This window comes from Castor canadensis, chromosome 11 (genome assembly GCF_047511655.1).
Source record: "Castor canadensis chromosome 11, mCasCan1.hap1v2, whole genome shotgun sequence".
Taxonomy (NCBI): domain Eukaryota; kingdom Metazoa; phylum Chordata; class Mammalia; order Rodentia; family Castoridae; genus Castor; species Castor canadensis.
The window spans coordinates 6,799,766-6,817,326 of NC_133396.1; the positions used below are offsets into that span (position 1 = coordinate 6,799,766).

The window sequence follows — 17,561 nt, forward strand, 5'->3', positions numbered from 1 at the left end:
TGCGTAGGAACATATGGGAAGAGGGTGCAGGAAGGACGCTCCCTGAGTTTCAGAGCTGGATGGCCTGGCTTTCTGCTCAGAGGGGCAGTGTCCCTGCCTCCTGCACCTCACAGGGGAGGCAGAAAGGCCAGCAGGGAGGATGGGAGGCCATAGATATGAAAACATCCCACACAGGCCTGATGACCTAGACCCTCACTGTACTTGTTCCCTTTTGGTGGGACACAGGAAAAGACACCCTATCATGAGTCTCCAGTAGGAAACTTAGTCTGACTGCTTCCCTTCTGCTGCTGCCCTGTTCTCCCTCCTCTATCTTTAGTTCACATCAGCCTCTTCCAGGGTACCAGGTGAGGTGCTGGGGACAGAACTTGCACAAGGGCCAGCATGATGTCCTCATCCAGGAGCCCCCACCCTTACCTGTTCGCTCTTTGTAAGGCGAGGCCTGTTCTCAAGTTTCCCAGGGGACTGGGGAACCAGAGTCAAACCCTCTCCCTCTAGACCCTGAAAATTCAGGTTCATTTCTTGGCTGGAATCGCAGCAGGCAGTGGCCACAAGATCCTTGCTTCATTAGGTTGCTATGAAACCAATTCAGGTGTCTGGAGTCCTAAGTAAGTCCTGGGCTATGAGTGCAGTTATGACTGGCAAGTGACAAAAGAGACGGGCATTGGTAAACAGTAGCTTTATTGAGCACTTCTGTGCCAGGCACTAAGCTCAATTTGTTATTCCCCACGACCGTGGGTCACAAAGGTGCCGTTAGCCATTTCACAGAGGGAGCACTCACAGAGGCTCACTGCTTGCAGGCAGCAGGTTCTAACTGCGTGATCTTCACAAAGAACCCAGTACCATGTCTGGCATACAGCAGGCCCTTGCACAGGTTCTGTCTTTTTCTGCACTGTGTCCCAGGCCTGGGGTGGAGGGATGACAGGGCTTGCCTGCAGCCAGGATTTTGGTGCTAAGAGCCAGCTTTTCAGTGGCTCTTAGTACAAGCCAGCCTTGCTTAAGCCTCTAACCCCTGGTCAGGCCAGCCACTTCCCAACCAGCATGATGTTGGGGGTCCTGGCTGAGGACATCATGATGGTTGGGAAGTGGCCGGCTGTGCCAGGCCCTGCTCAGTTGGTTTCCCAAGAGGCGGGACCAGCCTATGCTCTCCACCACTCTGGCCTTAGCCTCTGCCTGTTGCTGAGGCTTCTCTTGGCCTCATGTAGTGAGAACAGCTGTGTGGCTTGGGGCCTGGCCTAGTGCTTGCTGCCACCTTCCACCATTCAGCAGTGCCTCCCAGCCTGTCACCTGCCATCTGCCCCATTTACTAGCCTTAGGTGAGGAGCAGCCAGAGCTGTTGGCACCAGGCTCCAATGCTCAGGTGGGGCTGGTGCTTCAGCAGGGAGCGAGGGGAAGAATGTTCGCTACCACCTTGACCTGGCCTGGCCTCAGGGGCCAGTGTCCAGGGCCCTGTGTGGGGATGACAGTGGCAGTGGCTGAGTTTAACATCTCCATGGTGACACTTGTGCCTGGGACCAGGCTGAGCAGGCCTCTTCAGTTGTCCTGCCCACACTGACTCCCAGGGCCCCTCTGCAAATGGAAACCATGACCCACCTGCCCACCTCACCATGTTGACATAAAAACGTGCAGTTGACTATGCTCGATACACATGAGGACTGACCGTCACTTGGGCATGTCTACCTGTTACGGTCCTCTCCCCTTTTCCTTCAACTCTCATATCAGTGACACATGCCTGGCATGGAGCAAAGGTGACCCCATCTGACCTCTAGCAGGACAGACAGCAGGTGGAGACCCAGGAGCAAAGAAACCAGACAGTGGCTGTGAGGAGGGCCCTGGCTCAGCATCAGTAACATGGTCACTTCGGGTCAGTTCCCTCCAGGGCCAGGGCTGCCCCAGCTTGGCTTGGAGGTAGAGGGAAACACAGACACTGACTCCATTGCTGTGTGTGGCTCCAGATTGTCACATAAATCAACCTGGGCTTTATGATGCTAATAAACTTGTGTCCAAAATTTGGTTTGGAGCCCAGGCAGCAGGATGATTTAATTTGCTTTGTCCTTAAGCAAGAGGGAATGCAACTGGAGAAGGGTAAGCACAGATGTTTTAATTGAGTTCTCAGCCAACAACTGGGCAGCTTCAGGGAGGGCCTGAGCACAGAGAGACGGCGGCCTTGTCTTTGTTATTCTTGCTCTTGCCACTGTCTTGGCCTTGCCACCATGGTATCCACCTTGCTTGGCCCACCCCAGGGCAAGGTCTCCTGGGAAGATGCTACAGTGGCAAATGGGGAAGGACTGAAATGATGATATGTGGGGAAAGCTGTGAGAAAGCAGACTGAGGCTGATCATGACCCAGGGATTCTTCAGGTAGGGATGCCAGGGCCAGAGGTGGAGGGTGCAGCCTGCAGACCCCACATTCCTTGCAGGTCCTGCACATCCTCTGGGCCCCAAGACACCCAGAGTCATCACGTTGTCAAACTTTAAAGATGGTGAGACACAGAAGGGAAGTGGCGAAGGTTCCCTCATGAGGGTGGAGCAAGGCACTGAAATCAAGAGGGAGCGGCAGGACCCAGAAACCCCAGAGGCAGCTCTAAGGCCAGCTTTTCTGGGCTCCAGGACAGGTGGAACCAGGCCCAGAGCCGGGGCAAGCCAGGGTCAGGTAGATCCTCGGGGCCGGAAGCAGAAGGCACATTGAAATGCAGAGTTCATTAGTCACCCATGTTTCTGAGGCCACGAGCCCCACAGATGCATGCATGATTGAGTAGGAGGTGGCTGGTGGCCTGGCCTCTTTCCATGGTGATAGCAGTGGCTGCCCCATCTGACCCTATGGCAGCCAGGACATGGACAGGGTGTTGACACTGAACACCCATGGCCCTGCTCCTGAGGGCCCCACTTTAGTGTTGGAGTACAGTGTGGTGGCCAGCTGGACTGACCTTCTACAGGTGGGAGCCATGGAGCCCTCGCTCTGCCACATGCTCAGGCCAGTATGCCATGGGGAGTGGTGTTGGGGCAGCCAGAAAGCAGAGGATCTCTCTGAGGGGCCGTAAGCCGAGAGCTTTAAGGCCAGCTTCCAGGTTGTTGGGCATACATGGAAAGAATGTTCCATTTGCTTACTGCCTCAGAGCTGGCGCCCACAGCAAGGGCCCTCACAGCTCTGGTCTAGAGACCCCGGTGCCAATTAGCACTTTCTGTTCTTGTCACTGGGGTTGGCTAGGTCCTCCCCTAGGAGTGGCACTTAGCGACTATCAGGCCTGGCAGGAAGGTGGCACCTACCTGTCATAGGCTGGACTAGGATAACTAGGGCCGGGGATTCATCTCTCAAGAGACAGCAGCTGCCAGTGGACAGACAAGGATGCAGGACGGGGATGAGGAGGAAGGAGGAGGGGATATGTGTCTGGTATAAATAACAGCAGTGCCAGCACTGCATCTCCCACCACAGAGGGAGAAGCCATCCTCCAGTGGTGGGGGGCGGAGGAGCTGTGTAGAACAGAGGGGCCATCCTGGAACCTGGGAGTAGCCACATACTGTCTCTGGCAGAAGGGCTGCGCTGGTGGGTGGGTGAGGCTGGGAACAGACTGGGCAGAGTCCTGGGTGGAAAGGAGACCCCTAGCCTCACCTGCTCATGAAGACCTGTGTGGCCACTAAATCTTACTCTGTGGCAGGGAGGCCAAGGCTTGACTCCCAGCCTCCTGTCACCAAACATGTCCTGACATCAGAGCTTGGTTTCAGTGAGGACGATATTGGCTGTGACAAAGAAGAAGCAGGAGAAAGCCCAGAGCAGCACAAAGCCCACCCAGAAGGTGTGGTGGAATGGGGACCTGTGCTTGTTGACGGTTCCATAGCCAAAGGCCAGCTGTGTGTCCTTGCGGCAGAGGTACACCAGGAAGGCAGGGATGACGTACTGGATGCCGGTGCCTGCGTAGGCCCCTGTGATGCCTACTAGGGACTCCAGGTCATGGGTGCAGAAGGCCACCAGCACAGGGGGCACCAGGGTGATAGTGGGGAACACTACACGGTCCACTACCCAAGGGTATGTGCCACCTTCACGGTGGAAGAGCGTCTTCCAGTTGTTGCGCAGGGTCACCGCGATGATGGGGAAGTTGGTACTGATGGTGAAGACAGGGAATAGGCCTAGGAAGAAGCGGATGGCAGCTAGGCCCACGATGTCGCAGCGTGCAAAGTTGAGGGTGTACATGTCGAGGAGGCTGTCACTACGGAAGCAGAAGATGGCAGTGAAGGAGAGGAGGCCATAGAAGGCCAGGATAAGCACGTAGTCTAGGAACACCAGGTGAGTGAGGTAGCGCTTGGAGGAGACGGGGGTGACGAGGGACGGCAGGGAGTGCTGGCACATGAAGGAGTAGACGCATACCCCAAACAGGTTCCGGACTCCTGAGAAGTCAGCCAGGGGCGGATGCCCCTCCCCTTGCCCATTCCCAATGCGGACCAAGGCCAGCACAATCATGATGGCAAAGGCTGGAAAACAAGGAAGGGGAGTCAGCAGGGGCTGGAAACCACCCCACTGTGACAGTTCTTGGTCTGGGGGACCTGTGGAGGGACTTGACCCCTGCAAGAAGGAACCATCACATGACCCCAAAGTCACGTGGGGGCAGGTCAGCCATGGCTGCTGACCTTCTGTATGTCCCACACAGTCTTCTCCATGTCTTGTTCCCCCTACCCCCCCTTCCCCAGCACAGGGGTCTGGGCATGATCCAGAGAAAGGTGCTAGTTAATAAGCAGGGTGGCCCAACTCTGGTCAGGTACTAGCAGCTTCCTCCTCAGCCCCTCAGAGCTCTCTTGGGAATTCTGCCAGCATCCTGCCAGGGAGCAGGCTGGGTCAGCACCTAGGGCTTCTCTCGCCAGTGGTTTGAAAGATGTATCTGTGGAGAGCCGGGGAGGGGGAGGTAGAGGGCAGAGGGAGCACAGAACACTGGGAGGTGTCCTCTTGGGCCCAGGGCATCTGCTATATGAGCTGAGGGTAAGAGTGCTCAGTACTGTGCAAGGTGGGTGCCCAGGGCCAACAGTGGGCAGTAAATGAAGAGTGGTCACCCCAGGGCAAAAATGGTACCAAGGCTATAGGCAAATGGCACATTGGGGTCTGGTGGTACAGTTTGGGGACAGGGGATCTGCTGCAGAGAAGAGGACCTGTGACACTATATGTTCAGAGCAATCAGGCTACATCACCGATGGACAGCAGGCTGGCGCAGCGGCCTATCCCCAGAATGGAAGCTCGCTGAAGGTGGTGCCAAGCATAGCGCTCATACAGCCAGGTTTAGGAAGAACTGTATAACCAACAGAAAGGTACTCCCAGCATGCAGAGAAGATGCATTTCTAGATCTTTTGGTGTTTCTCCAGCTTCTGGTATCTTATGCAGATTTCCCACAACAACCACTGTTAGCTACTTAACCACAGAGACCGCTGGGGTCTCCATCTGCATTGGGATTTATAATTCATGCTGTCTGCTCAGAATAGATCTGACAGCCCCACTAGCCTGTTCCCAATTCCTCAGACGAAGCCAGAGGACATATGACACTTCTTGGTAAGCAGTGTGAAGGAGCAATAGGCCGAGAGGCCAGTGTGCAGCTTGGCCACTGCTGCCTGCTGGCCCCATCAGAAGTTCAGGCTGTTCCCCAGGTGTGAGGCTGGGGGACCTTCACTGTCCCCTTTAGGTCCCTGGCTCCTACAAAGGGAGAGGTCATTCTGCTGGGACCCACAAGAAGCCAGAGCAATATCTTCCCACAATGACACTTGGAGTGGGATGGAAGCATCTATTACTTTTAATCAGCCTGACACTGTCGGGGATAGGAGGGGAGGAGGGAGCACAGGAACAGGCCTGTGAAAATTGCCAATAAAGAAGATGATTTGTTTCTGCTTCTCATAGCTGCCCATCCTGCTGCTCCAGGGCATCACAAATCTTTCCAGCCCTGGTCAGTCACGGGGAAGAGCGACCTAGCTCTCCTCCCTGAGTCTGTCCTAGAGATTCCTGGGATGGGTGGGGAGGCAGAGGTCTGTGAGGAAGACCAGCCTCATAGGAGGTATGCTGGGGCAGGAAATGGGAGAACTGGCTAGCTGGATGGAAGTAGAGGCCCATGTACCAGGAAGGGCACCAAAGCCACAGAGCAGGGGCAGCTGGCAGACTAGGAGCCTGGGCATTTGGTGGCTAGTTATTCCAGAGACTGTAGCAGGCAGCTGTGACACTATAGGCAGGATACTGGGTCAGTATCCTGCCACAGGGTAGCTACTGCAGGGCAAGTTTCAAATTCTGGGACTGGAGGCATGGCACAAGTGATGGAGTGCCTGCCTCATGCTGCAAAACCATGAGTTCAAACCCTAGGAACAGGAAAAAAAAAAGTTTCAAATTCTGTTCTGTCACCACTGCTGAGAGCACCACCTGTGACCTGCCTTGCTTTAGGCCCTGGCCAAAGCTGGCAAGAATTTGGAAAAAAGCCAGTGGAGAAATCCTCTAGCAAGTCAGTTACTTGACCTTGGCCTTGGGTCCCTTGGTTCTTCAGCAGCAAGAAAGCAGGAAGGGGTTGGCGGAGTGGCTCAAGTAGTAAGAGTGGCTGCCTAGCAAGCATGAGGCCTGAGTTCAAACCCTAGTACCACCAAAAAAAGAAGACAGGAAGAAGCAGGCTGCTGGGATGTGAGTGCCTCATTATCACTCTCAGACCTGATGCCAGCCACTGGTGCTTTTTTGCTCACCTTCCGCAACCAGCCCTAAGTCTCCAGGGGTTTAAGGAAATGCAGGTGGAAACTGGCTTGCTTATTCAGGGAGTGGTCTGGACAGCCCGGACTGGGGGCTTTCCTTACCGACAGTAAGCCAAGTTATGAAGCACACTCCCACAGCAATGAGACTTGCTTCATAAAGCACACACTAGTGGCCCCTCCATATACACCTTGAATCAGGGACTGAGCCCCCTGCTTGGGGTCCCTACAGTAGCTGTCTTGAGGGGTTGCATTTTTATGTCAGTGAGCATCTGGGGCCTTTTCTAGAACTTTCAGGATGGCCTACATAGGTAGGCAATAAGATGTATTTCACAATTCTTTAGCCATAACTTGTTTTATCTGATAGCACTACTACCTAAATTAGTCACTCATCTGGCTGTCTCTCTCTCTCTCTTTGGTGGGACTGGGGTTTGAACTTAAGGCTTTGTGCTTCCAAAGCAGGGGCTCTACTGTTTGAGCCACACCTTCAGTTCATTTTGCTGTGGTTAATTTGGAGATGGGGTCTCGAGAACTAGTTGTCTGGGCTGGCCTGGAACTGCTACCCTCCTGATCTCAGCCTCCCAAGTAGCTAGGATTACAGGTATAAGCCACTGGTGCCCAGCCTATCTGACTCTCTTAAACCTTTTCATTAAAAAGTCTATTTCTGAAAACCAAATCTGCCCTTGAGGTCAGGTGTTTCTTCCCACTCAGAAATGAAGAAAAGATTCCAGAAGCTCTTGGAAGCGATTCCAGGAGTGCTGAAAAGTGGTTACTCCATGGAGTAGTGACTCCTCAGTAAGCAGCTGGTGGGGACAGGCTCACTGGTGGCCTTGTAGTCTCCTCAAGCCAGCCTCACTCCCTCCTTCCCTCCCATTAGTCACATGGTCTGTCAGAAGCTAACTCAGCTGTGTGCGACACAGGAAATGTCTCTGGCTCTGCAAAGAGCACACCATAGCACCTCTGACTAAGTAAGGTGGTCACCCTAGCCCTTGGTGGGTGTGTACCCTTGCTGTGTGCCAGGCCAAGCTCTGTTTTCTGACGCTTGACAAAGTATGGGGCACACACTGTCAAACCAGAGGGAGGGAGGTGGTTCTCCAAGAGCATGTGCCCACAGAATAGCCGAGACTGACACAGGTGAGGACCTGCCTCACCAAGGAAGCACTGTTGAGGCCTGAGAGCAAGCCTCAGCTGACCACAGAAAAGGCAGGCCCTTCGGCTCTCTACCACCATAAGGACACTGAGGACATGCAGGCAGTGCTGCCTATCCCTGGGACGGGAGAGAGAAGGGAGGTGTTTTGGTCTGGCCTACAAATGGGTAAGTTAAAAAGAAACTTGTACAAGGCTAAGCCTGGGTTCCACTAGATAGAGAAAAGGAAGGAGGCGGGAGGGTCATGGGCTCAGGGCTGCAGGGATCCAAGGCCTACCCCTCACTGTCCTGGTACCACACCTCTTTGTCCCTGGCACCTCCCTCCCTCTGTAGGCTGTAGGAGGACAGAGTTCAACAGCTATCTCCTAGATTGATTGCTCCATCCCTGGGAGACAGCTGCTCCAAAAACTCATTAGGTCTGCTCATAAATCAAGGTGAAATGAGGATGACAGCTCGTGAGCGACAGATACTGCCAGGAGGTGTGGCTCAGAGTACACACACTAGCGCTCAGGGCTCGTGCTCACCGCAAGGCTGCGTAGGAGGCGTGGGTGGACGGAGGTGAGACAAGGTACCAAGCATTCCCCAGTGAGGACTTTCCCATCAGGGGAGTTGTCCCTGGGCAAGGCCTGTAGGTCTGTCGGGGCAGGGCTGGCTTGGTCTCTGCTCTATCACAGGCCAGGCTCAGAGAAACCATGTCTGCACTCTTCTGCATTCCACACCAGAAGTCACAGTCCAAGGGGTGAGGAAAAACATTGAGGAGCTGGAGGGGCTCAGACGAGAGTACTGACACTGTTTTAGGAGGACTGTCAAGCCTGGCCAGGCGCAGCTGGAGAGCAATGAGGGGACAGGGGACGTCTCTTCTAATACCCGAGCATCAGCATATGGTAGAAACAGCTGCGTAGGTTTTGTGTAACTCAAGGCTGAGCCAGGGCGACTCACTCACTCGTTCATTAAACAATGATGCACTGAGTGTCCACTGAGTGCCAGTACTATCCTGGCCAGGAGGGCAGGGATAGTGCCCAAGACAGACAGGGGTATCATTCTCCTGGAGCCTATAGTCCAGGGGACCAGCTACCGAAGACCACTACAATAAAAGAAAGAACTGGTTAGTGGTCACATTGGCTGCGGGGTAGATGACATAACTATGGTGGGAAGTGTCCAAGTTCAAGGGTAGACAACCTGATAGGAGGGAGTCACAGAGAGGAGCCAAGTATCAGAAGGAACTTACAAGGATCTTTTGGGCTGTTCTACTTCCCAGGGCTGTGACTGCCACAACATGCTCTTGGGTTATGAGAGTGACAGGGTGGTGACAAGGAGTTGTCTGGCTGCCCCTCCAGTTTCTACCCTCCCTGTCCCTGACTCTGCCTGATACTGTGGCAGCTGATCTAAGTTCAATAAGCTGGGTTCACCATATTGATTCACCTTGAAGCGCAGCCTGCTCCACCTACATCTAACTCCTTGGGAAGGAGAGAGAAAGACAGGCACAGAAGGCAAGTCATTATCTCAGGAGGTGAGACAAAAACAGGTGCAGCTCCTGAGAGTCCAGCTCAGAGACAGGGCAACTCCCTTCCCTTTCTGTTAGATTAGAGTAAAAGCAAGAGTTAAATGAGGGTGGCCCTGCCTACCTACAGGACCTAGACAACTTATGTCTCTCCTTTCTGCCAGAAAGAGCCAGATAAGAAGTCCCTGTGGGAACTGTCTGGATCACAGCTGTCTGTCTGTTCTCAGAGCCTCTCTCTGTGGCAGAGGACAGGTGAGTCACAACCTCCTGAACACCTGCCAAAGTACAAAGGTGATGGTCATCTATCCTTAGCAAGCTAAAGGACAAGCAGGCTCTGAGTCCCCTCAGGTTGTGATAGCCAGTGAGGCCTGCCTTGTAGTGCCTGGGGTGCTTTTGAAGTGGCTTGTGATCCTGAATCACTGAGCTACAGGGATATCTTGATAAAGGTGCAAGTTGGAAACTGGAGGCCCTTCTCCCAGCCCACTCCCCTCCTCAGCAGGGCCTGGAAGGGGCAAGGAATACAGCTGTGGTGGACAGAGGGGATATATGCCCACTAAGGCCAGACCACATGTTATAGTCCTTCTGCCTTAATCCTTGGGTGCCTGAGTTGTGCACAAATACTTGGAGCCAAGACTCTAAGAGCCAAGGATAAATCTAACAAACTTCCTCCCAGCGCCACGGCTTCAGGATCTTCCTATAAGCCAGCTATGGGATTGTGCCTTTCATTGGCAGGGCTGCATCCTAGAGCACTGTCTCTTACTCTATGAGCTCTGGTTCTGGCTCCAGACACCCCAGAGGGTGGGATAGGCTCCAACCTGCACTGTCCCAGACCCTGGCTGTTCCTTGAGCTCATTATTGGCTTCAGCTCCAGTTTTACACATATTAGGCAGCTGCCATTCATCAAGGTGGCTGTTAGAGGGCCAGGGCACACTTCTCCAAGTACAGAACCAACATTCTAGGACTAATGATAACAAATGGCCAGTGTGTGCCCATCACCAGCTCAGGCTCCAGTGTTCCAGGCCGAGAGCTGGACCTGGGGAAGACTTAGCCACAGCTTCATTCTTTACTACTGCACTGTCTTTCCAGGGTGCAGGGCTTTAGGTCCAATTCTGCCTGAAGCTGGGTCATCGGGTGATGGAGAGGAGCTGACTGGACAACACTGGCCTGAGCTGAGAACCACTGGGGACCAAGCAGTTTCTCAGCCCTAAAGCAGGAGTTGGTGACTGAGCATTTGTTCCTTAAATAATGGGACTGACCAAGAACGAAAGGAGCTACGCCAAGACAGGAGACAGAAGTCTGTACGTGGGAGTGAGTGCCGCACACTCACAAGGAAGCTGCCTTGTCTTTAAAATGGCTGAAGGGGGGGGGGAATGTTGTTTCCAAACAAGCTCCAGTTCTTTCAAGCCAGCTTCAACTCCTGACTCTGCTATTTAACAAAGCAACCTTGTGGCAGACTGCTGCCTTGCCTTTAAAAGTAGAGATGAGCTGGCTCTGGTGGCTTACATCTATAATCCTAGCTACTCAGGAAGCAGAGCTCAGGAGGACTGTGGGTTCAAAGCCAGCCCTGGGCAAATAGTTACTGAAACCCTATCTCAGAAAAAAACCATTCCAAAAAAGGGAGTGGCTCGAGCAGTAAGAGTGCCTGGTTAGTAAATGCGAGGTCTTGAGTTCAAACCCCAGTACTACAAAAAAAAGTAAGATGATCATGGGGTGCTGAGGGGTGGAAATGAGGTGGTGCACCAACAGGTGTGGGCAGAGCCCTGAAGTCAAAGTCCCTTTTATCATCACAGGATCTCATTCCCATTCTGAAGCCCAGCTCCTAGCATGCAGGGAATAATATCCCGTGAGTCCTGAATTCTCTCTGCTTCTCCTTGTGCTCTGGAATCACACTGGTGAATTCATCTTCCCAGCTGGGTCAAGTTGCTGTTAGAAGCCTTCCCAGAACACCTGGCTGATCCAGGTGTTCTGGATGGGGCAGGGGGTGAGGCGGTCCCTGGGAAGGCTGTTCTATGAACTAGACAGATCCTCGGTTCCCCCTCTTGCCCCACCCAATGTTCCTAAGGCCATACAAGGTCAAGTGGCCTCCACTGTCACCTGCGTGTGTGCTCTCTCCGTATAGGTTCTTTGGAGCCCGAGTTGGTCGGTCCTTCCTTCTTGGCCATCACAGTTTCACCTGAGCACAGGCTGTGGGTTTCTGGTATATGCCTTGAGAGGACAGGGTCATGCTTGGTCTCCACCTGGGAGAAGGTCCCTCTGGGGAGAGTAGGAGACTTCTGAGTCCTAGGTCAGACTTTTCCCTCTGTCCTCCACAATGTGCTGGCCGTGCCTATAACAAATCACCCCAAATCCACTTTGGTTTCTGCTGAAAGGAGGGAATTTAAGGGCAATGTGGCTCCTTCCTAGGCTTAGTTGGTCCCTGCACTTTCCAGAAGATTCATGTTCTGCCCACCCCTCAAACCGGGAGCAGAAGAGTGTTCAAATCATCCACTTTGCAGGACTAGATTCCATCCCACAGCTAAGTATTCCTCCCTGGTGGACTTGGAGCAGTGGCAGGGGGGATGGCAGGTACAGGGCAGGTACTGAGTCTCCGAAGCAGCCAAGTCTCCAGTACAGCAAGGGCTCTGGCCTTGTCATCCTTCAACTTTCCCTGCCTCAGAGCATGCAGGTGGTGCCTGGGAGGCAAAGTCTCAATTTTTCATTTCTAAGCTGTCAGAGCAGCTCAGTCTGTGACTGTGGGGAAGGCAGAGTTGGGGGCCTCTACTGCCAGCTGACTAATCTCCTTCCTGCAAACTGCAACATAAAACTTCAGGCATGTCACCCTCTTCTGAAGGCCACTTGGCCTTTCCTCCAGAGCAGCCAGCTAGATGCAAAGCAGGAAGGAGAGAAGAGTGAGGAAGATGAGGACAAGGGTGTGTGAATTCCCCTGGTCTAATGTTACATTCTGGAGCTGTAGAGCCATTGTGGCTCACATCAGCTCTGCAGGTGTGTGACTGCTGATAACTGCGAGGCCATGGTGAATCCACCTGCATGAGGCCAATCTTGTGCAGAGGCCATGTATGTAGCCACTGTTGGGCTAAACACTGTGCTCTGCTGATCGAAGACTTGTCCTCCCTAGCTTTGTATGTGCCTAGGCAGCCAGCCCACCAACCTCCTGGGTGGAACAGCAGGAGGATCCATCTGGTGGCTGGATCTGTACATGTCTTGGCCACATACACATCGGGCTTCTTTCTGACAACTAGGGCTGCCTGGAGGAGAGGTACAGCCAAAGGAGAAACAGCCTCCTTTGCTGGGTGCCCAGAATAGTGCTCTGGTCAGTCATGACCAAAGTTGGCATGGCTGACTTTTCTCCAGCAAAGGTTAATGAATTGTCCACTTTATCCTAATGGCCTTAGGACAGAAACCCCGGTTCCTTTCTAAAACTGACTTCTGTGCTTCAGAGAGGACTTCTAGAAAACCAAGAATAAAATGAAGACCAAAATGGAATGTACATGAAAGGTGTTCCTGGATTCTCTCCAATGGTTGTAGAACAAGTGACAGCTGAACCCTGAAGAGTAACCCAAAGACAGGAGGGTGAGGCAGACCTGCAGACAGCAGGGCAGGCTGGTGCCAGCACAGGAGGGATAGCTGCATGCAGAGTGAGGGATGGGGACAAGTGACAGCATGTGCCACCTTCATTTTAAGAGACAGAGTCCTTCCTGGACCTTTGAGAAGAACTAGTTGAATGGCTGTGAAAGAATTCAAATGCCAGTTGGCATTAGTGGGCAACAGATGGTTCAGGCTCACAAGACCCCTGGCTGCTGGTGGTGACAGATCAGAGCAGTCCCACTGGGAGACCCATCCCCCCACACAGGGATCAGTCATGGACTTGAGAACAGGTGAAAACAGAAAGCCCTTCTCTTCCCAGGTGAAGGTCTCCTTTTGGGGACCTCCTGCCTTGCTGAGTCCTACCCCTCCCCTCTGGCTTGGAAAACAAATCTGGGGCACTTGTGAGGGGCAGGGTGGGGACAGAAAGGATGAGCAACTTCCTGAAGCAGTGCCAGCTTCTCCACGGATGCCTGGGGAGGACGGCGTCTGACCCACTTTGAGGGGAACACGGAGACTGAGTGTGTGTGCGTGTCTGCTCTGCATACACAAGCAGAGGGGAGGAAGTCCTGTGGGTCCTCGACAGCCAGACCCGAGGAGGTCGGCAGCACTCCACTATGAGAAAGAATCGTGTTTTTAATAACATCAAATGGGGCACCCTGAGCTGAGCCAGCTGTTTGTGTCCCCAAGTGGGAAGCATCCGCAGGCATCTGCCAGGGGAAGTAAGTAATGGGACTGAAGTAATAAATGCCACTGTGGCCCCTTCCAGACTGAGAGCTCCCCATGGGGCAGTCAGCTGGGTAGTTAGGGTGGGAGCTGCCAAAAGGACTGAGGTTGTTGCTTAAGGATCAGGATCTAAGGCCACAACGGCTGGTCCTATGGGTGCAGCTGGTCCTATGGGTGTTGCTGTGGCTGCCTGTCTTCCTGTGTCCCTGGACCGCCGGTTACTGACAGAGACCTGGGGCTGGAGAGGTCTTTTCCTTCCCTCCATGAGATAAGCCTGCTTCTCATTTCTCTCAAGCTGAGCTTCCCTGAAGGTGGTGGGGATGGAGGCTTGGGTTTGGCTAGAAAAGGCTGTACAGATCTCTCAATGGACACCCAATGTGGACACTGAGTGCCATGGCTCTTTCTGGACATGGCTGAGGTTGTATCGCTCATCTTCCAGTCAGGCCAAGAAGGGCTCCTTCTGAGGCCTCTCAGGATGCAACAGCTGGCTGAGATGACAATGAGGGCGAGGCTACTGCAACTCATGTCTGCATGCTAACCAGGTTCCAGGTACAGAGCTAATGAACACTTTCTACACACTTTCTTTGCATCTTCACAGCCTCAGAGAGGCGCGTCCTCATTGCCACACTGCAGACAAGAAGCCTGGGGGTGGGGGCAGGGGGGCAAGGGGACACGGGGTTGTAGGAAGAGCTTGGCCTGTTTGTGCACAGTGGGAGCAGATATTGTCTGACCCACATCAAAAGGAACAGAGCGAGTGTGATAACCAGGAGGTGTGGCACCCAGCGCAAAACAGCTGCTAAGTCCAGGGTGCTGTGCTCAGGCACCTGCAGCTGATCTGAAGTGAGCACCTGGGGGGAGCTGACTGGAAGACCAAGGGAGGTGGTGGGAGGTCAGCTAAGGCCTGAATAACCGTCTCACTTGCCAGGGACAGCAAAGTGAGGTCCTCCTTGCATACTTCAATTCAAAGACATTAACAATTCACGTATTCCAAACTGACCAGCCTAGTGTCCCCAGAACTTATTTGGGGCACGTAAGAAGTGAATCAACATCGGCACTTGTCACCTGTATTTGGATATTTTCCCTGGACAAGTGCCTACATGCAAGGCTTTTTAACCCTTTAAATCCCACTCTCAACCCCATCTCCAAACCCAGAAAAGAAACACCAACAAATCCCACTGTGGCATTGTGAAGGGCTTCTGGGGCTCAGGAACCAGGGAAGGCCGAGCAAAAGTCCTCAGAGAAGCTGGCCTGAAGCTCCTCGGCAGAGCTCTGGGCCTGTGACCGCCCCTGGCCTCATTTCAACAGATGGCAGAACAAATTCCTAATTAAGCACGAGAAAGTTTCCGGCTCAGCACATTTATTCATGATTTTCCAGTCCCTTTGGTGCTCATTCTTCCCCTTTATCTTCCTGGAACCCAAGCCAGCTTATTGCTACCCTGAGCTCCTTCATTGGCTCTTGGAAAGGCATGGCCCTAATCTTGGGATAGGCAGTGTGCGTGGCAGGCGGGGGTGTATAAAGGAGGGTCCTGTGGGGATGGGCTACACAGCTGCTTTTCAGAGGCAAAATGAAAAAGAAGTTCACTACAATCTGACAGTGTGGCAGAGGCTTGAGGGGACAAACGGGACTTCTGAAATCACTGCCTGTAGGGTGTTCTAGAAAAACTGGCAGGGGTGAGCTTGGCCTACAAAGAAAGGCCCAGCTCCTGCTCTGAGCTGGCCTGTGAGTATTCAGCAGGCAGACAGAGGTCTGGCTCACAAACAGGGATGCCTATTTGGTATTATTGCTTGACTGCTCCTGGGGGATTCCATGACCTCTGCTCCCTTCCTGACCTGCTGCAGCCCCTCCTGATCTGATCCTGATCTAAGAGAAATGCCTAGGTGACTCAACTCCCCAGCTAGGAAGTGAACCCTGGATTGCTATGTTCAGTTTACTTAACAGCAATTTTTCTTTTTCCTGGGTGGGCTCTATCACTGGGAGGTCTGCTTTTCAAGCTCAGAGATCTGAGGTTCTCATGTAGAAAAATGACTGCCTGTGCGCAGTGACCTATAGCACTTATCTGAGAAACTCCTGACATCTCATTAGCTCTGAGATCCAAGACAAAGAAGAGGCAAACAGCAGCAAAGATAAGGGGTCAAGATAGCAGCGCTGCCACCAAAAGAAGCGCCCACGACCTTCATGAGCTGGACTCTGTTAAGGGTCACTTTCCTGCCCAGACCCTCTCAGAGCCATTGTGGCCTGGCTCTGCAGCATTGCAGAGGCTGTCTCCAGGGCGGACAGAATGGGCCACTTCACAGAAGAATGCTAGAGAAAGGGGCCACAGGTGACAGTCCAACCACAAGACCTAGGGCTTATTGCAACTGCCTGGCTGCCCTGTGGGAGAAAAGAAGCAAGATGGCCTCATGGGCTCATGAGACAATGGCAGCTTCCCATAGGGGAACAGTAGCTGATTTTCTAAAGCTCCTGAGCTGTCAGTTCCACTCTATAAGCCAGGTTTTTATTTTGTTTTGAGACAGCATCCTAGTATATAGCCCAGGCTGGTCTTGAACTCAAGATCCTTCTGCCTCAGCCTCCTGAAGCTAGAATTGCAGGCCTGTACCACCATGCCCAGCTTTCAGCCAGATTCTGGGGGGAGGAGAGAATGGGATGGAGCAAGGACTGCTGGCAACTGCCTTCCAGGACCTGGACCTGCCAGCAGCAGGAGCTCGACCCAGGTCTGGGTGTTTACCATCAGCTTCCTCTTCCTTTCACACATTTCCCTCTTGAGATGGATGTAGAACTTGCCAGAGAGGAATTTCTCATGGTCCACAAGGATAGTTAACTATCATTATCTGGGTGGTATTCCCCTCATGGGCTGACACAGGAATCCATCATACTAGTGAAAACACACATGTCCCTCCCACCTCTGCTGCCTGCTCTTGCCTCCTGGGCTGGGGAAAGAGAGGAGGCAGGGCTCAGTTTTGGGACCAGTGCTAAACAAGCCCCTGTCCCAGCAGTGGAGGACAGCCAAGTGCTAGCAGGGCAGGGCTTAGACTTTCAGACCTGCATGCAAGGGAAGGAGCTGGGGCAACAGAATTAGGCCAGGGAGGTGAAGAGAGAGAACATTCTTCTCTAGACTCTGCTCACTGAGAAAACACCTGGAGAAGTCCAGGACTCTAAAATACTTCCCACAAGAAATAAGAAGAGTGGATGGCATGTATTTCTGGTCCTTGCTGACTCCAACTTCCACACCCTCCCTACTGAGGCTATGTTCATAAACCTTGGGCTCTAAGTAATGCTCCCCAGGTGGTCATGTTAATAACCCAGGGCTTTGGAGTTCTGGAACATGGAGATGACATTGGGGACAGTACCCCATTGGTGGATACATATGTGTATTCACTGATATCCAGCTGTGGACAGGTATCCTCCTGTCTCTTGAGTGCATGCATATTGGGTGGATGAGGAAAGACAGGCTCCTTAGTGACAGAGGCCTGGGTGCTCACACTCCACACACTCCTTCTTGGGGCTTCATAAATGCCTTATAATTGATCTTGTTTGGCTCTATTTCCTTACACAGACCAAGAGTGGGAAGAAGGTATAGGCTGGCCAGTTTGGCTTGAGATAAGGAAGAATGCTCTAGCACTAACATGTAGCCTTCTTAGAGGAGGGAAGTCTTACCCCATTGTCACAAGCTCCCAGCCCCAGGGGCTGTTCTACTCCCATGCTGCAAGTCAGAGTGGGCCAGGCTGCCTGATTGCATAGTCCCTTCCAACTGAGGATGCCAGGGTGCCCAGGTATGCCGGCTCCTTGCATGGAGTCGGAGGAATCAGGGGCCTGGAGAGGCCACAATTTCTCGAAGTAGCTAGGAGAAACTCCTCAGTGTCATCTACTGCTGGGTTCCAGCACAGCAGCAGGACACGCATAGAGTCCTGTTGA

The 17,561-nt window shown here is 53.1% G+C and overlaps 1 protein-coding gene across 2 annotated transcripts in view; it reads right to left on the minus strand.

The window, feature by feature from the left end:
• Nucleotides 1-212: 212 nt before the first annotated feature.
• Nucleotides 213-17,561, minus strand: part of Tmem104 (transmembrane protein 104) — a 56,348-nt gene continuing 38,999 nt past the window's right edge. Inside the window, exon 10 of one of the 2 annotated variants that reach the window (XM_074045196.1) lies at nt 213-4,463. In XM_074045196.1, coding sequence (XP_073901297.1) covers nt 3,703-4,463 — 761 coding nt within the window. In that variant the 3' untranslated portion in view covers nt 213-3,702. The remainder of the gene's footprint in view (nt 4,464-17,561) is intronic. The other variant, XM_074045195.1, reaches the window with a different exon arrangement.